Source organism: Pan paniscus, chromosome 2 (assembly GCF_029289425.2).
Source record: "Pan paniscus chromosome 2, NHGRI_mPanPan1-v2.0_pri, whole genome shotgun sequence".
Lineage (NCBI taxonomy): Eukaryota > Metazoa > Chordata > Mammalia > Primates > Hominidae > Pan > Pan paniscus.
Window position 1 is genome coordinate 12,352,814 of NC_085926.1, and position 22,731 is coordinate 12,375,544.

Consider the following 22,731-nt stretch of genomic DNA (forward strand, 5'->3'; position numbering starts at 1 on the left):
CTCTTGACACTGTTTTGCACAGAGCAGACTTTTTTTTATTTTAATGAAGTCCAGATAATCAGTTATTTCATGGTTCATGTCTCTGGTGGTGTATCTAAAAAGTCCTATCCGTGCTCAAGGTCATCTAGGTTTTCTCCTATATTGTCTTCAGGGAGTTTTGTAGTTTTGTACTTTACATTTAGATCTATGTTCCATTTTGAGTTAATTTTTATGAAGAGAGTAAGCTCTGTGTCTAAATTATTATTATTATATATATATATTTTTTGCATGTGGATGTCCAGTTGCTCCAGTCCTGGTTGTTGAAAAGACTGTCTTTGCTCCAGTGTATTACCCTGGTTTCTTCATCAAAGATCAGCTGACTACATTTATATGGTCCTATTTCTGGGCTCTGTATTCTGTTCCTTTGATCTATTTGTCTATTCTTTTGCCAGTACCATACTATCTTAATTACTTTAACTTTCTCGTAAGGCTTGAAGTTAGGTAATGTCAGTCCTTCGACTTTATTCTTCTTCTTTAATATTGAGTTGGCTATTATGGGTCTTTTGCTTCTCCATATAAACTGCAGAACCAGTTTACCAATATCCACAAAATAACTTGCTGGGATTTTTATTGTGATTGCATTGAATCTATAGATCAAGTTGGGATGAATGACATCTTGACAATACTGAGTCTTCCTATCCATGAGCATGCAATGTCTCTCCATTTATTTCATTCTTTGATATCTTTCATCAGAGTTTTGTAGTTTTACTATATAGGTTTCATATATATTTTATTAAATTTATACTTAAGTATTTTACTTTTCGGAGTGCTAATGTAAAACAAAACAGACATTATGAGGAAAATGTAATGTCCGTTTGGGGGTAATGTGTTTTTAATATTAAATTTCGCTTGTTCATTGCTGGTATATAGGAAAGCATTATGACTTTTGTATATTAACCTTGTATCCTGCAACCTTGCTATAATCACTTACTAGGTCCAGGAGATTTTTTTTTTTTCTGTTCTTTTGGATTTTTTTATGTAGAAGTCATGTCATTTGCAAACAAAGACAGTTTTATTTTTACCTTCCCAATCTGTATCCCTTTTATTTCCTTTTCTTGTCTTGTTACATTAGCTAAGACTTCTAGTATGATGTTGAAAAGCAATAGTGAGAGAAGATATCCGTGCCTTATTCCTAATCTTAGTGGCAAAGCTTGAGTTTCTCACCATTACTTATGATGTTAACTATATGTTTTGTTTGTAGATGTTCTTAAGTTTAGGAAGTTTTCTTATTTTGTCAAATTCTTTTTCTGCATTTATTGATATGATCATGTGATTTTTCTTCTTTAGCCTATGGGTGTGATGGATTACATTAATTTGTTTTCTAATGTTGAACCAACCCCACATACCTCAGCTAAATCTCACTTGGCCATGGTGTATAATTCTTTTCATACATTATCGGATTCAATTTGCTGATATTTTGTTAAAGATTTCTGCATGTCTGTCCATGAGAGATTGGTCTATAGGGTTTATTTTCCTTGTAATGTCGGTTTTGTTTTAGTATTAGGGTAATTCTAGCCTCATTGAATGAGTTAGGAAGTATTCCCTCTGCTTTTATATTCTGAAAGAGATTTCAGAGAATTGGTATAATTTCTTCCTTAAATGTTTGGTAGAATTCACCAGTGAACCCAGTCCGGTGCCTTCTGTTTCAGAAGGTTATTAGTTATTGATTCAATTTCATTAATACATGTAGGCCTATTCCATTTGTCTATTTCATCTTGTATGAGTTTTGGAAAATTATGTCTTTCAAGGAATGAGTTCATTTCACCTAGATTATCAAATTTGTGAGCATAGAGCCTATTATCCTTTAATGTCAATGAGATCTGTAATGATACCCCTCTTTCATTTCTGAATAACTTTCATTCATTCTTCACATACTAGACAAAGTAGAATTTCAACTAAACCAAAGCAACTGTTCAACAGATTTAGCCTTAGTCCTAATTAGATTATTAGTAATATCTCCCTTTAGAAATATGTGAAGGTACTTTTAGCAGAGGAACCAAGCTTGAGTTAGTTTGACCATAATGAATTTTTGCTGAGGAAGCAGAAGAAATATTTATATTGGTGAGGGCGTAATCCTGTAATCTTTTCTGTGTCCTGATACCTCAGGACCAGCGTAAGCAAACTCCCTAGACAAGATGTGGCTCATGCAAGAGAAAATATGCTTTTGAAAATGAACATGGGCCAAGCATAGTGACTCATGCCTGTAATCCCAACACTTTGGGAGGCTGAGGCAGGAGGATTGCTTGAGCCCGGGAGTTTGAGACCAGCCTGGGCAACATAATGAGACCTTGCCTCTACAAAAAAAAAAAAAAAATCAAAAAATTAGATGAATGTGGTGGTGAATGCCTGTGGTCCCAGCTACTTGGAAGGCTGAAGTGGAAGGATCACTTCAGCACAGGGAGGTCGAGGCTTCAGTGAACCATAATTGTGCCACTGCACTCCAGCCTACATGACAGAGTGAGACCCTGCCTCAAAAAATAATAGTAATTTAAATAAAATATAATAAAAAACATGGTCTTTCTAATACCCTTTGTTGATCTGAATTTGAAAATTTCCTGTGAGACCTTCTGGCTTGTTATAAAGAAATTTGCATCGAAAGATACATATTGGAATGTTTCAATCTCAAAGCTATCGATGGGAAATCAAACTGCAGAAACATTGAATTTGGTTTTGAATATAGTCTAAGTAGACAATAAAATGAAAATACATTTGTTTATATTGAAGAAGCAAATGACACACCAAATAGTTAATTTCTAATAGTTTTCATTTTTTTCTTTTCCTTTTTTTTTTTTTTTGAGACAGTGTCTTGTTCTGTTGCCCAGGCTGGAGTGCGCTGGCATGAACTCGGCTCACTGCAACCTCCATCTCCCGAGTTCAAGTGATTCTCCTGCCTCGGTCTCCCAAGTAGCTGGGACTACAGGCCTGCGCCACCACACCCGGCTAATTTTTGTATTTTTAGTAGAGACAGGGTTTCACCATGTAGGCCAGGCTGGTCTCGAACTCCTGACCTCAGGTGATCCTCCCACCTTGTCTTCCCAAAGTGCTGGGATTACAAACGTGAGCCACCACGCCCAGCCTCTAATCATTTTCTTAATTCATGGTGCCCAAAATAAAAGATTCTATATTCAGAGAAACCATGACAAAATTTAAACTCTAGCCCCAATACCTATTTAACATTGGGCAAGTCACTTAACCTTCTTATGTCTAATATTTTTAATCTGTTAGGTGGTAATAATACTGGTGTATAACAACATAGGACTGTTTACAACAAGCACTTAATAATTGTTAGCTATTGTTACTAAATTGTATTTCTGCTGATGAGTTCCAGAGTCTTTTCCTCCTTCACTAAACAAAACTCAGGATACTATGTGAAGGAAAAGAAGTAAGTTGGTAGAATTTATTTTTTAAATGCTTGAGTCAAAAGGAGAGCCATTTGTTGCTGAAGCATCAAAACCATTTTCTGATTTTCTTTCATTCTACTTGAAACTACATTAAAATTTTCTCCAATTTTCCAGATGATTGCATGATAATTCCTTTTAAGAGGACAGTAACACATGCAAGAAATAGACTTACTCCCTCTGTTAGGAGAAATCATGGAAAGATATTATAATGAAAAGATAGTGAATTTTAGCTTAATTTTTATCTTTATCTAAAGAACACTCGTACATAGCTACAGCTTTCAGTGAAGAAGAGATACTCATTCCCACAGCTAAATCCCGCTCCTCATAGGCAGTGATTTTACCTCTTTCACATATTTCTTCTGGCATTTACCTTCCTATCTCTAGAATAACATACTTACACTAATGGCCAGGCATAGTGACTCACGCCTGTAATCCCAACACTTTGGTAGGTCAAGATGGGCAGATCACTTGAGCCCAGGAGTTTGAGATCAGCCTGGGCAACATGGTGAAACCTCGTCAGTACAGAAAATACAAAAATTAGCCAGCAGTGGTGGTGCATGCCTGTGGTCTCAGCTACTTGGGAGGCTGAAGTTGGAGGATTTCTCGAGCCCGGGAGTTTGAGGCTACAGTGAGCTGTGATTGCATTACAGCACGACAGCCTGGGCCACAGAGAGAGACCTTGTCTCAAAAATAATTATAATAATAATAACTTATACTATTATTTTTTAAATTGTATTCTTATGCATTGACTTCTTACTGTGGGAGATAATAATTTAGCCCTTTTACTACCGTATTCCCTTTTCCAAAACACATACTTCTCCCTCCCCTCCATCTTCACAATGTAGTTACTTGTAATTTGGGGTTAAATCAGTTGTCTGTGCTTACATTGTAGTAACTGAAAGTGCTGCTTAAGGTTGAGCCAAGCAGTGTGCTGTGATTCTGTTTCCTGTCCTGCTTAGTTATTTACTTTTCTGGAGTTAATTTTTGTCACTTAGTCATTGCTCATTTTGTTGTCATTTCTTGCTATGTACTCATCACTAATTCATCCTCAAACTCTCTGACAGAGTAATAAAAACTCCTCTGAAAGTGGTCAAACATATCGGGCATTCTGGTTTCTCAGGTGATCCCACCTGGCCTTCTTCCTCCTGCATTTTCTCTAGGCTGCTCTGCATCTGTAGCCTGGGACTACCTTCCACCTCTCTCCTGTCTTTGAGATCCTTTGTTTCCTGGTCCCATCTTTTCTCTTCCTTGGTTCTGGTGGAGAACTCTGGGAAAGAGTACGTGGGAGGTAACTTTTCTGGATGGCTGATTCTGAAAATGTCTTTACTCTCATACTTGATGGACGATTTGGATGAGTCTAAAATTCTAAGTTGGAAATTTTTTTTTCTCTTGAATTTTGGCAACATTGTTCTATTGATTTTCTAGCTTCCAGTGTTACTGTTGAGAAGTTCAGTGTCATTCTGATTCCTGATCCTTTCTATGGTACTTTTTTTTTTCCTGTCAGGAAGTACTTATGATCATCTCTTCTTATAGAAGGGGTATTAATCTTGACAGTGTTCCTTTCTGTGTGGTTTAAGAAATCCTTTCTCTGTTGGGTTTTGTTACTGTTTTAACCAACATAAATCCTTGATCTTAGTCCTTCTAAGGTTAAAGAAAAACTGAGGAACAACTCAGGAATACGTTTCAAGTACATGTGATAAAAGGCAAATGTGCAGAGGATGATAACTATATGTTTAAAAGATGGGAAAAAAGAGATAGTCGCAAACTTCAACATAGGTTAGATCATCGTTTCTCAAACCATATTCCATCACATATTAAACTCCTCAAATATTGCACACTGTGCTTTTTTCTCTCTTTTATGTATTCTCGTGAACATTAGCCTGTTAGTTTAAGAAGTCTCACAGTAAACCTATTTAACCTTGCTTAACCTAGCATTGCCTAAATTTACTTGATCACCAGATTTTTTTTGTTTTGTTTTTAATTATTTTTAAAGGAACATTATTAACATATGTATAACACAGTTGGGGAAATGCCAGATAAGACATAGACTTTCCTGGCTGCTAAAGAGCAATTAAGCATTGGAATGAGTAACCAAGAGGAGCTGTGGACTCTCCTTTTCCAGAGGCCTTTAAAACAGGACATCTGTTTTAGGCGTAGTCCTGTTTAAACAATAGGGCTTTGCTGGCGGTTCTTCCTCTTCCTGTCCCCTAGTGGTAGTGTTGGAGGCTTTTAGCCCACCTTTTATATGACTGTAGTACTCTGGTGACTAATATGTACACAAATTACTGTTATACTACTAATATTAATTATATTTATTGAGAACTTATTAAGTATCCAGCCCTATGGTAAGTGCTCTACATACATTATCTAATTTAATCCTCACAACAACTCTAGGAGGGAGACAATATTAATATTCTACAGATGGAGATTAGATATGAAGAGATACGAACTTCCAGCAATAGGGTTGGATTGGAACCTCGGGCATCTGACATGGAGCTGTGCCCATCCTTCTTCACCGTTAATGTTCAAAACAGCAAACGGCACAAAGCAAGCAAACAACATTTGTATATCTGTACTTACTATGTAAAAACAAACCAAGATAATGCTTACTTTATTAGACTATTGAAGACTATTCCCTACGCCTTTTGATTAATTCAGAGTTCATGACTTTTGTTAGAAACAAATTATGTTACAGATTTAGTTCTTCGCATTTTATTCTGTGATAATTTGCCATCCAGGAAATGGTTCCTTACATGAGACTTTTTCCCTCATAAATTTGATGACATTCATATACATTCACTAAAGACCCCCAAAAAATAAATCTGGATCTGTGAAAAGTGGCAAAGGTTAAAAGTCCCATTTTCAGCGTATTTACATGTAGTAACAACTTGATAACACAGCGCTGAGAATGCCAGGCTCAGAGGAGCCAAGCTGGGCTCCCGTCCAGTCAGCCTCTAGCTCACCAGGAAACCCTGAGCAGGTCACTTTGCCTCATTTTCTTTATCTGTCAAATGAGAACTCAGATGATCTCAAAACAGCCTTTTCTGCTGTAGTGTTTCAGGATGATTCTTGTCTCTGGATGTCAGCTGTCATGATGGGAGAGGAATTAGTAAATTCCCAGGTCAGTTTACACTGCAGAGTGATCTTGATCTGCATGAATCAGTAAGGATGGGCTGGATAAACAAGTTGGAACCACAGTTATGAGTACCATGACATTAACCTGAAACAAATGAGAAGGGATTGAAAAATCGGCGGTTAAGTGTCTTTTAAGGTCATTTCCAACAAAACTACGAAGGACCTATGAAGGGCTTTTCAGGTACATACTCTTGTTGCCTGGCTGAACACATTTCTCCAATAAAGCTTGCATTTGAGAGTTACTCTTCATAGTACATCCCCTGCCCCCCTGCCTGCCTGGCACATCATAGGTATTCAGTGAAGATTTGTTGGAACTGTCAAATAATTGTTTAATATAGAACTGGAAGATCAGGAAGAAATAATGTTTTTCTAACCAGTATCCAGTGTAAAGTCACAAGTGTGGGCTATGGAGCTTCAGACCATCTGGATTCAATGCCAGTTCTACTGCTTAGTTACTGTGTACTTTTAGGCAAGTTACTTACTTCCAGGTCCATGCCTCAGTTTTCCCATCTTTAAGGTAAATTATAAGTGCACCTACTTCCTCGGGCTGGTTGTGAGGATTAAATGACACAATCCGGGCACAGTATTTGGCGTAGTACTTTGCACAGATTTAGTGTCCTGTTAGTATTAGCTAATGTAAATATGAAGAAGATGTAACATTTTACCAGTTATTCTAATCATAGCTTTTCTTTTCTTTTCATAAGGGACAACATAAAACCCCAAAGGTAAAGCATATATTTCTGGTGTTCAATTTTACAATTTAGCATCTTTTCCAACCCACTTCCATACTCCCAAATAATAATGCCTATCAGATTAAAGAAGTTACTTTATTTTTGCATGAAATTGGTTGTATTTTTGTTGAACTACTTCATCCTTTGAGTATTGTGAAAAGTCTGCGCATTGACTATAATAGCATTTAAAGCCAAGTTTGAAGGTCTAAGATAATGGCACACATCCATGTCCTTTGCTCACAGGTTCTGCCTAAAGACTTTAGCCTGCTTGAAACACTCTAAAGGTTGTGAAATTAATGGATATACCACTGATGCAACACAACTCAGTGTCACCAGCTAGGGAGTTAAGACACGTTCTTGTTACTGAGAAGGGCTGTTGTTCATGCAAATATTTTGTTCATTTGTTCTTTCATGGGTAATTGCACGGAGTAACAAAAAACACCTCCTCAACTTACAGCTTGGCAGAAACAGTAGCTTATGTTTTCTAGAGACAAAATTAGAAGCAGGCTTTCTGGACCCATCTCTAAGTCAAAATAAAATAAAATGTCTAGGGAACCACTGTGCCTCCCAGTAACTATGGTCCATGGAATAATGTTGTTTAGGTCAAGGTGTCCCAGAGTAAAAGGGAAGGGAGAAGGGCAGGGGGGAAGGGGAAAAGTGTGTTTGGGCGATGTTTTCATAGAGATGAAGAGGCAAGCTGTTTTTCTTTCTTACTTTGTCCTTTCAACTTAGAAAAATAAGAAAACCATCTAGGACCACAACCTTCCTCTTGTAATCAGCAAAAGAGAAAAAACTGAATATACATCATTGAGGGGAACGTTTATGGCTTAAGTTGTATTTTATTGATAATGTTGAAGATTAACATTTTTTGGAGAGAACTTAAGTCTTAACAAAACTAAACTATTGAGAAGATATTGTTATTTTTCCATCTTTAGTAGCAAAATGAAAATTTACTCTACTCTTCTGCATAAAATATGATCATCAATTGGCAAGAATTTGGTAAAAAAAAAAAAAACAACTGTGCATAGAATATGCACATGGGAAAATAGAATAATAAGATGCTGTCCTTTTACTCCAGACTGGAAGTCTAATGGTGGAGATAGTTATCCAGATAATTATATCTGAGTTAAAGGAGGAGGTACAAAGTGCTGTGGGAACACAGAGAATGGAGTGTTTTTAAGTTGGAGGATTCATAGATGGTTTTATGGAGAAAGTAGCATTTGGACTGGGTTTTGAAAGACAAGCAGGCTTGTGGCATGAAGAGGTGAGGAGTAGGAAGAAGATACAGCAGCCTCAGTAACCTGTATGAGTAAAAGAGGCAGGGCATGTTTAACCTGGGCAGATAGTATGATATGCCCAGCCACCAGATATGCCAAGAATGGGAGCGAGGTCTGGGATAACCAGTGGAAATAAGACTGAAAAAGTAAGTTAGGGCTGAGACATAGAGGGCCTTGAATGCCAAGCTAAAAGGCCAGTGTTTCTCCTGCTTTTCCACCAGTATGCCCTTACTAGTAGAGGACAGCAAAACCATACCATTCTTGGGTGGAGGAAGGGAGGAATGAATAGGTGGAGTATGGGGTATGTTTGGGGCAGTGAAACTATTCTGTGTGATCCTCTAATGAATGCATGATATTATGTCTTTGTCAAAACCCATAGAACTTGGCTGGGCATGGTGGCTCACACCTGTAATCCCAGCACTTTGGGAGGCAGAGGCAGGTAGATCGATTGAGGTCAGGAGTTCAAGACCAGCCTGGCCAACATAGTGAAACCCCTTCTCTACTAAAAATACAAAAATTAGCAGGGCATGGTGGCACACGCCTGTAATCCCAGCTACTCAGGAGGCTGGGGCAGGAGAATCATATGAACCTGGGAGGTGGAGGTTGCAGTGAGCCAAGATCGTGCCACTGCATTCCAGCCTGGGTGACAGAGCGAGACTCCACCAAAAACAAAAACAAAAACAAAACAAAACAAAAATGTAGAACTATGCAACAGAAAGAGCAAACCTTGATGTAAATCATGGACTTTAGGTGGTAATAATGTGTCAATATTGGTTCATCAGTTATAGCAGGTATACTACAGTGTGCAAGGTGTTAGTAATAGGGGAAAACCATGCTTTGTAGAGAGGGGACAGGAGGCTGGGGAAGGGCTATTATAAGAGCTCTGTACTTTCTGCTCAATTTTTATGTAAACCTAAAACTGCTCTCACAAAAGTAAAGGCTACTATGAAAAACAAAACAAAGCAAAAACAGAAAACAGCATCCTTTTAGCCATGAGATGTACTACAAGTACAGAGTTTTCTAGGAATTTCATATAATATTTTTAAAAATTACATGAACTTTTCCTTCTTTCCTTAACAGATAGATGGCTATTTTCACATTAAAAATTTTCCCAAAATTTCCACAATATAATACACGACCCCTAGGGATATGACTTTTGTAATAAGAAGCATGACTTTGGCTGGGCACAGTGGCTCACGCCTATATTCCCAGAAGTTTGGGAGGCTGAGCCAGGAGGACCACTTGAATGCAGGAGTTTGAGACCAGCCTGGGCAACACAGTGAGATGCTGTCTCTTTAAAAGTGAGGTTGGGGGGGTGGGGGAGAGAGAGAGAGAGAGAGGAAAGAAAGCAGCATGGCTGTGATTGATAGGAAGTCACTGAAATTGTATGTTAAAAATGAAACAAAGCAAAATTAAACCAGTAAAATCACGAGCAACCAATTTCTCTCCCACCCCAGATATTTGTGCATCCTTATTTTCATTTCCCAGTATTCATACAAAAGCATATTCACTACCTTTAACTCACTTTGTCAGCCTTTATTCTGTATGCAGAAAACTTTGCAATAGCATAGTGAGAAATGGGTGATAAACCCACCTTTGTGGGTATTACAGTGTAGACAAGGGAAACATACTTTAATATGAAAATAAGTTATACTAAGAAAAGTAGATACAGAAATGAAAATTAAGCCTGCCAAGGAGACAGAGAAAGTAAATGGAATGACCTGGGTTAGACAGGTTTGGACGAATTTTGAAACAAAGGACACAGTTGGATGGGTGCCCTGTCCTTAGGAGCACAGACTTTTTTATGGATGTCATTGAGACCTAGAATGACCTTTATCACCAGTACACATTCCCCTTTTTGGTGTGCAGTGTTGACATTGAAACACAGATAACTTAAGGTTGTTTGGGTACTTACTTATGTAGATAGACACGTGAACCCATACGGTACCTAATTAGTCCTCCTGAAACCACAAACGCACATTCACAGGACCAGTCTTGTTTATATTTTCAAGGCTTTTTTTTTTTTTTCTTTTGAGTTGGAGTTTCACTCTTGTTGCCCAGGCTGGAGTGCAGTGGCGTGATCTCAGCTCACCACAACCTCTCTCTCCTGGGTTCAAGCGATTCTCCTGCCTCCGCTTCCCGAGTAGCTGGGATCACAGGCATGCACCACCATGCCCGGCTAATTTTGTATTTTTAGCAGAAATGGGGTTTCTCTATGTTGATCAGGCTGGTCTCGAACTCCTGACCTCAGGTGATCCACCCTCTTTGGCCTCCCAAAGTGCTGGAATTACAGGTGTGAGCCACCGCACCCGGCCTCAGGGCATTTTTTCTTATGAAGATCACAGCGGAAATCTTCAATCTTCAACTCATGCAAAAGTTTGCCTTTGGAGTGAATTTCTTGGCAATCTGCTTGGTAAGAAAAAGCAAGTGGTGTTAAAGTGAGAGCATTAAAATAAAATTGCTCCAAAAAAATGATAAATAAATAAAAGAAAAGAAAAAGGAAAAGCAAGAGGCCCATGCACAGATACACAGAGGAGAGTGGCCCCTCCTCCATAAGCCTGTTTCATCAATGAGAGAATGAAGAGAATACTGTATATACAGAAGAGAGTTTCAGGGTCAGTCTTGAGTTTGCATCTTCTACTTCCTAGCTAGAGGACCTTGAACAATTCACTTTACTTCTTTGGTCCTAGCTTGCTTATCTATAAAGTGGGAATAATATTTCAGATTATGCAGAAGAAAAGGTAGGATGTACCGGGCACATGGGAAGTGCTTGATCAATACCAGTTTGCTTCCCTCCTTCCCTGCCCCTTCTGCTGAAACTTCACAGCTATCTCATTAAGTCATCAATGTATTTAGTATTTAATAAATAAATATTTAACGAGCACCTACTATGAGACAAGCCCTTTGTTAGCCAGTGGGGATATGACTGCAAACAAGAAAGATACGCCTATGATTTGATGAATCCTGGAGTTTTTGAGCAGCTCATCTCTGTCTCCAGTGTGAGCAGTCCTAAATTTACACAGCTCTCCACTGGTGTTTTTGACCAGAGTTAACATTTAAAATACCTATGACTGCTTTTTTGACACCACTTTGAATAATGAACTGGTTTCAGGTAAACAGAGTGCAGGTACCTATTGCAGAAAGTTTTCCAGTCTATACACTCGGTGGCTCACAAGTTCACATGAAGTGAACCAAAAGAGTTTTGTTGCACTTACTGTGACAATAAATCATGTTTAGAAAAATGCATGTGGCATACATGATATTGGGCAAATGATTCATGAAACTTGCTATTCTGTGGCCTTAGAATCCATGTAAGCATTTTTCCTTTGTCTTTTATGTGTTTTCTTGTTTCTATATCTGTTTTGTTTTGTTTTTGTTTTGGGGGTGGTTTAAAATTAAGGCTGGGCTAGAGTCTGATTTTGACACTCTCAGGTGTGATCAAATGTTTCCACATATCTCTCTAACCTTTCTATTCTCCATGTGGGGAAAACTTTCTCCGCTTTAAGAAAAGGTGTATCCACAGAAAAGATTATTGAGTAATTTTTCATAGTACAGAAGTAATAATTGAGTGATTTTTCCCTTTAAAATTTTTTTATTTTTGTATTATTTTAAGAACAAAATTATTTTAGGATGCAATTAAAGAAGAAGTTCATTTACCTAAATTTAATTTGCCAACTTTTCTATTACACAGAAGCATTATAAATACAAGTAGAATAGCAAAAATTTCATCCTAAAGAGAAAAATATTTTGGGCTTCTAATTTCAAGAGAGTAAAATTGTCCTGGAACCCTGTGCACACTTTAAAAACAATCATTAACAGATTGCATCAAACTAGAAACTTCTTCACCACAAAGGAAATAATCAATAAAGTGAAAAGTCAGCCTACAGAATAGGGGAATCTGTACATCTGATATGAAGTTATGGATTGCAAATTGTACATCTGATATGGAATTAATATTCCAAAATATGTAAGAAACTCAACAAACTCAATTGCAAGAAAACAAATAACCCAGTTAAAAAATGATAAAGGAATACCCATTTCTAGAAAGAAGACATACAAGTGGCCAACAGATATATGAAAAGGTACTCACCATCACTAATCATCAGGGAAATGCAAATCAAAACCACGGTAAGATATCATCTCACACCCATTAGAATGGCTGTTATCAAAAACACAGAAGATAAGAAGTGTTGGCAAGGATGTGGATAAGAGGGAACCCTTGTACACTGTTGGCAGGAATGTAAATTGGTATAGTCATTATGGAAAACAGAATGGACTGCCTCAAAAAATTAAAAATAGAACTAGCATATGATCTAGCAATCCTGCTTCTGGGTATATATCCAAGGGAAATGGAATCAGTATGTTGAAGAGCTATCTGCTCTCCCATGTTCACTGCAGCATTATTCGCAATAGCCAAGATATGAAATCAACCTAAGTGTCAATGGATGAATGGATTTTTGAAAACACAGTATATATCTGTATATATATACACACATACATATATACACATACAGATGTATATGTACACACCCAATAGAATATTATTCAACCTTAAAAAGAGAAGGAAATCCTGTCATTTGCGACAACAGAGATGAACCTAGAGGACGTTATGCTAAGAGAATTAAACTGGGTGGTATTTGACACAGAAAGACAAATACCACATGATCCATGTGGAATCTAAAAAAGTCGAACTCATAAAAGCAGAGAGTAAAATGGTGGTTGCCAGGGGCTGGAGGGTGAGAGCAATGGGGAGATATCAGCCAGAGTTTCAGTTATGCAGGATAAGTTCTGGAGACCTAAGTATAGGTCACCTTTAGCATGGTGACTATAGTTAGTGATACTGTATGGTATATTTGAAATTTGCTAAGACAGTAGATCTTAAGTGTTCTCACTATACATATTCATACTCAAAAATGTAACTGTGAAGTGATGAATATGTTCATTACCTTGATTATGATGATCATTTCATAGTAAATACATATATTAAAACATCACATTGAATACCTTAAGTGTTTGTTTTTTGGTTTTTTGGGTTTTTTTTGTTTTGGTTTGGGTTTTTTTTTGAGGTGGAGTCTTGCTCTGTCGCCCAGGCTGGAGTGCAGTGGTGTGATCTCGCCTTACTGCCACCTCTGCCTCCCAGGTTCAAGTGATTCTTCTGTCTCAGTCTCCCAAGTAGCTGGGATTACAGGCGTGCTACCACACCCGCCCAATTTTTGTATTTTTAGTAGAGATGAGGTTTCGCCATGTTGGCCAGGCTGGTCTCGAACTCCTGACCTCAGGTGATCCTCCTGCCTCGGCCTCCCAAAGTGCTGGGATTACAAGTGTGAGCCACTGTGCCTGGCCTGTATACCTTAAATTTAAAAATTTTTGTCTATTATACTCAATAAAGCTGGACAAAATTTTAAATAAATAACAGCAGTCATTAACAGACTCAATTGATGACCTAATGTAGAAGATAATGAGAGCAGGTCTGTTGGCAAAAAGGCATTTATATGGATACACTGTATGTATCTGCACTGTTTCAGGATCCTCTATTATGATACCTGGGTAAAGGGTGACTTCCTTTCTATCATAAAACAGCCTAGACAGCACTAAGAAGGTGGTTATGTTCTTTTCTGTTGTTGTGAGCGCCCAGATGAGATTACTTTGCCAAAGACTCTTTTCATTTCTCTTTCTGAAACTCTGTGAGATTGCTGTGTTCTCTAGGACTTAACTTCACAGCTAGTCTATTTTTCCTTTCAGAAATGACCATGGTTGACACAGAGATGCCATTCTGGCCCACCAACTTTGGGATCAGCTCCGTGGATCTCTCCGTAATGGAAGACCACTCCCACTCCTTTGACATCAAGCCCTTCACTACTGTTGACTTCTCCAGCATTTCTACTCCACATTATGAAGACATTCCATTCACAAGAACAGATCCAATGATTGCGGATTATAAGTATGACCTGAAACTTCAAGAGTACCAAAGTATGATGTTTATTTTCACTTTTCAGACTACTAGGACTAGAATTGGACTCATCTCTCAGTAACCCTGTAATAAATAATGCTCCAGAGACTAGAAATCTAATAGAGAAGGCATTCACCATTCATTTATTCACCCATTTATCCATGAAATATTAGGTATCTATGAAATGCCAGGAAGGGAGCTGGCACCAGGTCAATCTTGCCTTCCCCCCCTCCTTCCTTCCTCTCTTCTTTCCTTTCTTGCTTACTTCCTTCTTAGGGACATTTTCTACCTTGATTACACTGTCAGTTGTATCTCGGGCTAAGAGTCCATCATCCAAACTTTGAATTATTTTGGCCCCTTATAAGTTAATAAGTAACAATTCCAAGTCACTTTGTATTATATAACTTATCTTCACTATATTACTGCTACTACAGTACATTTTTTCTAGTATGTCCTTTCAGAAGTTTATACTGAAACCTACTTTTGAGCACAAATTTGTTTTAACATTGTAGCCTATTGATAAATTTTCATGCCATTAACTAAATCAACATCAAAACATCAGACTCAAGAAAAACTAGAACTGCACTTTTTGAGATAAAATGTATTTCTATGATGCTATTTCCTTGATTTTTATCATGTGTGGGCTGACATGCTGGTTTTCCAAAGCCACCACTATGTAATTGGCAATCATTACTTGACAAGTAAGAACTTCCTGTATTTCTAGTGGCTTTTAAAGATAAATAATATGCTTAGTTATATTTATCTATGCGGTTGTCAGTTAGAGCCTAATATGGAAATTTAGTAGCCCTGAGCCTAACTAGTAAAAGGTAGGGCTTACTTCCATAAGTTCTGCCACGCTCTGTCAAAGATTATTTCACAAACCACCTCCTTTGACTGAACACTAATGGTAACCTGGGCTCGTATTTTTCATGCACCTCAAGCTAGGCATACCATGACCTCTTTTCACAGTGGTGTTCCTTCTGTGGTTCTTTTGCAAGTTGTTTCAAAATACTTATAAAATGGAATATTTAAATAAAATGTATAATTTTATATTGTGATGAATACCAAAGACAGAACATTTCCTAGCAAAATAAGCTTCCTTGTCTCAAATCCTCTATGTTGTCTGTTACAGCTGTCGTATTGCAGGGTACTGGGGGTCATAGAGCCACAGACTTAATTCTCATTCCCATTTTATATTTACAGGTGAGGCTTAGAGATGTTACAACTTGCCTGTGATTACAAACCCTTCTTTTTCTTGCCTTAACTCCAGTGTTTTTTCATGTTCCACTGTGCTTTTACACTGAAACAATACAAATACAGCATGAAGGTGTACTATGGTGGCTTGCCCTGTTGCCTTTTTAGGACTGTTTTCATGGGATAATTATCCTCTCACATGTCTCCATACACAGGTGCAATCAAAGTGGAGCCTGCATCTCCACCTTATTATTCTGAGAAGACTCAGCTCTACAATAAGCCTCATGAAGAGCCTTCCAACTCCCTCATGGCAATTGAATGTCGTGTCTGTGGAGATAAAGCTTCTGGATTTCACTATGGAGTTCATGCTTGTGAAGGATGCAAGGTAATTAAAAAAAAAGTCTTCAAAGAAATTGTTGAAACTATTATTTCATTTCAGCAGAACCCCTTTTTTAGGTGATACAATATATGAATTTTTTTTCTTCATGGAAGAGTATCTTGTTTTGTCACCCAGACTAGAGTGCAGTGGTGCTATCCTAGCACACTGCAGCCTTGAGCTCCTGGGCTCAAGTGATCCTCCCACCTCAGCCTCCCAAAGGATGATATAATATTTGAAAGCCTAAGAAAGTGGATAAAAGTTGGGCTGCTTTGCCCCACATTCGTTTCTCCAAATTGATTCTTTGAGACACTGATCTAATTTAATCCTTGCCTCTTGCAGATTTTTACAAAAAGGTGACTTCTCCAAGGTGTCATGGCAAGACAGTGATGACCTGGAACCAGGATGCAGATTTCCTGCATTCGCTGTTGTTTATTTATTTATTTATTTATTTATTTTTGCTATACCGTGTAATATTGTATAGACAAAAGATTTTACAGATTATTTATATATGCATATCTTTGGATCCCTAGAGCAATCCTATAAGATTGGACTTCTTTATGGCCACATTGCAGATGTAGAAATTACAGGTTAGTAAAACTTGCCAAGGTCATCCCTTAGTAAGTGGCAGACCACAGTCTAGACCCTGACTCCTTAGGTGGTGTTGGCTCTCAAAGCAGTGCCTCATGTTTCCTTATTCCAGCATCAATGTGAGCCACATACACGGACAGATAAGGAGGTATAACAGTGTGGGAAAGGAGATACTATTTATCCTCATCTCTTTCCTTTGTGAAAAGGGTATTTTGGAAAATTCAGACGCTTAGTAATTTATTGTTTAATTATTAAGAAAATATGTGAATCCACTCATATTTTGATGTGCAGTCTTTTAAGATAATTTTAATATACACAACGCAAAAATAGTACTAATTTATTATATATGCATTGCACAAAATAAACTGTTCATAAATATTCACTTTATAAAATAAACACCTGCTTATTGGGCTTTTTATTCTACGTAAAGATACAGAACAACAGTTAGGAAAGCTTTAGGACATCTTGGTTCCTAAATGGATGATGGGCCAAAAAAGGAAACTGATTTTTATTGAATTCTTACTACATGCCAAATACTGTATGAGGTAACGTTTTCATACATCAGTATTTAACCACATCCTACCCAGGTTTTCTCATCTATAAAATGATTGTGGCTGAGTGTGGTGGCTCACGCCTCTAATCCCAACACTTTGGGAGGCCAAGGCAGGAGGATCGCTTGAGCCCAGGGGTTCAAGACCAGTCTGGGTAGCATAGTGAGACCCCATCCCTACAAAATTTTTAAAAAATTAACCAGGCGTGGTGGCACATGCCTGTAGTCCTAGCTTCTTGGGAGGTTTAGGTAAGAGGATCCCTTGATCCCAGAAGTTCAAGGCTGCAGTGAGCTATGATCATACCACTGCACTCCAGCCTGGGTCACAAAAGCAAGACCCTAACTCCAAAAATAAATAAATAAATAAGTAATAAATAAAATGACACTGAATTACATGATCTCTAAAGTCCCTTCAATTGAAACAGTTTTTACTCTAAAGGCAACCTAATACAGTGAAAAGGGACAAACCAGAGGTCAGCTCTGCCACTTTCCAAAGTCATTAGCCAGTCACATACACATTGTATCCTTCATCAGGCCCCTCATATGTAAAATGACTTGGTTAGATTGGCTACACAAGGTCTTATTCATCTCTAAGTTCTGTAATTTCAAAATGACACTTTGAAACACTCTGGCAAGAGATGCTTTCATTTAAAACACTAAAACCCGTTCGTTCTGTAATTTAAACCAAGTTAAAATATTTATGACCTTATATGAAATCATTGTATTAAGTCAATTATCTAAGATCTTGATGAGTAGTAAGAACATGTCATTTTATTGACTTAGATTTTTTATTGAGTGTTTTGTGGTTTTATTGAGTTTTATTGTTAGATTTAATGAGTTAGAGTTTATTTTTACTGAGTTGGGTACCGTTTTTGAGTGAATAAACTGTTGCTAAATTCTGAGCCATATTTATCTGAAGAAACCATTCTGTTTTGGTCATGTTGATAATTTACAACTATAAATAAATAAAAACAGCATGGTTGGTTTAAGGTTCCACAATAAGTTATTGTTTTTTATGGGCTAGTAAAGCACTTAGAAAACTAAAACTTTTAAGCAAATAGTTCCACCATAATCCTATTAGTCACAAATTTGTGGAAAGCTAACATTACTGAAAACAGCTGAAAATGGAAAGACAAGAACATTGTCAGTAGTTGGTTATAGCGATAAATCTAAGTTCTGAGGGCACTAAAACTTAAAAGCAAGCAGGGAAGAAGAGTAGCAAAAAGAGAAGAGAGAGGAGGAAATCCAAGTGCCTTCAACTTAGGATTAGAAAGGGTAGAAAGCAGGGAGGGAGAAAAAATACTTAATAAAACCTGAAGACTCTAGGGGAGTCCTTAACCTATCATAGATTAAAAAGCAAACATAGAAGAAAACTAAGCGTATTGTATACTAACCTGCAGTAATTTGCAAACCATCCAAAATGTGGATTCCAGAATTCCTAGACTAAAATGTAAGGAAGGTTTTACTCCCTTGGAAAGGGAAAATAGACATCTACACATTTTAAAGGTAAGAATAAGAAAAATATTATTCTTGGAAAATTTAAACATTTAGTAATATACTACTTAATATAAAGAAAATATGTGAATCCACTTGTATTTTGATATGCAGTCTTTTAAAATAATTTTAATATACTTAATGAATAAAATAGCATTTATTATATACTGATTGCACAGAATAAATTGTTCATAAATATTTACCTTATAAAATAAACCCTGCCTCGGCTGGGGTTTTTATTTGGCATAAAGATATAGAACAGCAGTTAGGAAAGAATTAGGACATCTTGATTCCTAAATGGATGATGGGTCGAAAAAGGAAACTTTTTTTGAATTCTTATTCTGATTTTTATTGAATTCTTAGTATGTACCAGATACTATGTGAGGTACATTTGCATACATCATTATTTAACCACATCCTACTCAGGTTTTCTCATCTATAAAATGATTCAGATGATATTGGTAGGATGTGGTTACATAATGAAACATTATCATTTGGCTTCTTCAAGTATACATCAGCAGTTCCCAAAGTGTGGTCTGGGGCTTGGACCCTTTCAAGGCATCCATGAAGTTGAAACTATATTCATAATAATGATTTTTATTACTTTTTTCAGTTTCATTCTCTCAGGAGTGTATGTGGAGTGTTCTGGAAGCTACATGATGTAGGATGATGACATAGCTCTGGTAGCTAATGGAATGTTTGCTTATGTGTTCTTGTATATAATAATTTCTCAGTTGTAATTTCTAGTGTGATAAATGTCAGTAAAGATAGCCCACATAAACAAAATCTCTTTGGGGTCTTCTATAATTTTAAAAAGAGTAAAGGGATCTTGCAACCATAAAGCCTTCAGTCTCATTCTGAAGAAATGCAGTTACTCATTCTTTGCTACTTTGAAACTAAACAAAATTGCTGCCACGTTCTGAATACTGCTGCATTAGACCAGTGGCTGTCAGTAAAGACATCTCCTTAGCTTATAACCAATATGCAATAAAAAAACCAGGAAAATGGAATTAGCAAATGTGTTTAACTCATCTGCATGTATTTTCTGAGAGGTGTTTTGGAAGCTTCACATTTGCTGTCGTAGTAAAATGTGGGTTATATTCATAATTAAAATACAGTTGACCACAAAGCTGCAGGCTTATCTATGGATTGAAAAGAATAAACACAGCATGAAACAATTTTTGGTAGATCTTCCTAAACAATTTTACAATGTAAATGAAACAGGTTTATATTAGTGATTCTTGCCAAAAATTCAGTCAGACAGATGAGAATGAGTAGATTGGGTTTGAATTAAGGTGAAATAGTTACAGATTCTTGGGTGTGTTAATATTGCAAACTTATGTAAAATAAAACCTTTAGCAACTGAAAGATATATATAATTTAGAGCTTGGAAAGCTATCGTTTATTTGTTGTTTACATGTTGGAGATATATTTTTTTCTTTGGTAAGTTCCATCCTATTTTTTATCTTTAGTGAAAGATCATTTTGGAACCATAGCCGTACCTAAAGATATAAGTAAATACAGTCTACCATACAATACAATGTAATCTAAGTTTGTATTTCTGTATACAAAAGAATGCCGTATGCTTGTTAGCCACTTGTATGTCTATTCATCCCTACTTCAGAAAGAGTTTTAATTCTTCTCACCTGCCAGTCGTAGCTTATTAATCCAACTTCCAGGGGCCAGACTGCTTCATGGGAAAGCCAACTGCAAGCCCAGCACAGGGCTGTTAATTTCATTGTAAAATCAACAACACCATTCTGGGGTCTCATTGTCCCTGATGTTTTGTTAAAATTAAAGCAATTAAGGAGAGATCAAAGAAAATTTTTCAAATGATATGAAAAATTTGTCTGTTACTTTCTAGCAGACAAATGTGCAGACATTAGAATAAATATATACACAAAACAATTTTCTCAAATGGTGACTGATGCATCTCTAACACACCACATCACAGACTTCCTGATCATCAGAAGAGTAAGTTGTTGAAAATGCATTGTTCTATGGACTCTAAAATAATAAAAAAGTGTTATTAGAGTGTTTCTTCATCAGTAATATGAAGAAAATTTGGAGAAGCCAGCCTTGTTCTGTAAATCGATAAATAATTTTACAGAAAAGCACTCGATAATATCCTTACATCTTCCTCTCTAGATTCATTGAGTCACATAACAAGAAAACACTTGGTTATCATGAACTCGGTGTAAAAAAAGTAAAAGCAAGTTCCAAGATGCATGCTAGGATCTGTGTATTCAGTTCAAGATTTTATTTACATATACAGTGTATAATGTTCAGAATGATTATTCATTGAAAGACCTTGGATCATCACAAAAAATGTGATACACTTTTGAAAGGCATCAGCTGAGACATGTCAGAAATTTCCATTATAAGAATTAAACTTAATTCTCTTTTTTTTTTTTTTGAACATGTGTCAAAGATTTATTTAAAACCCATTAACGAGGGAAAAGCAGGATGGTAAATCTAGTTCAAAGAAGAACTTGAAGGACCAAGAATATATAGTCACTGAAAGAAAGAATCCTGAGATAAGATTCAGAATGGTTAATGTTCTACAGGGCAATAAAACCATAACCTTGAGGTTATCTTTTCTTTTTTTATTATTCTTATACTTTAAGTTCTAGGGTACATGTGCACAACATGCAGGTTTGTTACATAGTTATGCATGTGTCATGTTGATTTGCTGAACCCATCAACTTGTCATTTACATTAGGTATTTCTCCTAATGCTGTCCCTCCCCCAGCCCTCCACCCCTTGACAGGCCCCAGTGTGTGATGTTCCCCGCCCTGTGTCCATGCATTCTCATTGTTCCACTCCCACCTATGAGTGAGAACGTGCAGTGTTTGGTTTTCTGTCCTTGTGATAGTTTGCTTAGGATGATGGTTTCCAGCTCCATCCATGCCCCTGCAAAGGATATGGACTCATCCTTTTTTATGGCTGCATAGTATTCTATGATGTATATGTGCCACATTTTCTTAAGCCAGTCAATCATTGATGGACATTTGGGTCAGTTCCAAGTCTCTGCTATTGTGAATAGTGCCATAATAAACATATGTGTGCATGTGTCTTTATAGTAGCATGACTTATAATCCTTTGGATATATACCCAGTAATGGGATTGCTGGGTCAAATGGTATTTCTAGTTCTAGATCCTTGAGGAATTGCCACACTGTCTTCCACAATGGTTGAACTAATTTACACTCCCACCAACAGTGTAAAAGCATTCCTATTTCTCCACATCCCCTCCAGCGTCTGTTTGTTTCCTGACTTTTTAATGATCGTCATTCTAACTGGCGTGAGATGGTATCTCATTGTGGTTTTGATTTGCATTTCTCTGATGGCCAGTGATGATGAGCATTTTTTCATATGTCTGTTGGCTGCATAAATGTCTTCTTTTGAGAAGTGTCTGTTCATATCCTTTACCCACTTTTTGATGGGGTTGTTTGTTTTTTTCTTGTAAATTTGTTTAAGTTCTTTGTAGATTCTGGATATTAGCCCTTTGTCAGATGGGTAGATTGCAAAAATTTTCTCCCATTCTGTAGGTTGCCTGTTCACTCTGATGATAGTTTCTTTTGCTGTGCAGAAGTTCTTTAGTTTAATTAGATCCCATATGTCAATTTTGGCTTTTGTTGCTATTGCTTTTGGTGTTTTAGACATGAAGTCTTTGCCCATGCCTATGTCCTGAATGGTATTACCTAGGTTTTCTTCTAGGGTTTTTATGGTGTTAGGTCTTACATTTAAGTCTTTAATCCATCTTGAGTTAATTTTTGTATACGGTGTAAGGAAGGGATCAATAATTCTCTTATCAAAAAAACCTTCCTCTCGTAACCATGCCAAATAACTGAGCACTCTGTGAGCCATCCAGCTGTCAGCTAGCCAAGTAGCATTTTCACCCACTAATATTAGTCTTTAAAAAGCAAGAATCAAAAGAGAAGTCAAGGAATATCATAAAATATCTATGATCACAATGGCAAACATCAAAATT

The 22,731-nt window shown here is 37.0% G+C and overlaps 1 protein-coding gene across 7 annotated transcripts in view; it reads left to right on the top strand.

Moving 5' to 3' along the window:
- Window positions 1-22,731, top strand: part of PPARG (peroxisome proliferator activated receptor gamma) — a 146,045-nt gene that overhangs the window by 77,089 nt on the left and 46,225 nt on the right. For all 7 annotated transcript variants that reach the window (XM_034955815.3, XM_034955813.4, XM_008951714.5 and 4 more), the window contains 2 exons: window positions 14,326-14,553; window positions 15,943-16,112. In XM_034955815.3, coding sequence (XP_034811706.1) covers window positions 14,328-14,553; window positions 15,943-16,112 — 396 coding nt within the window. In that variant the 5' untranslated portion in view covers window positions 14,326-14,327. The remainder of the gene's footprint in view (window positions 1-14,325; window positions 14,554-15,942; window positions 16,113-22,731) is intronic.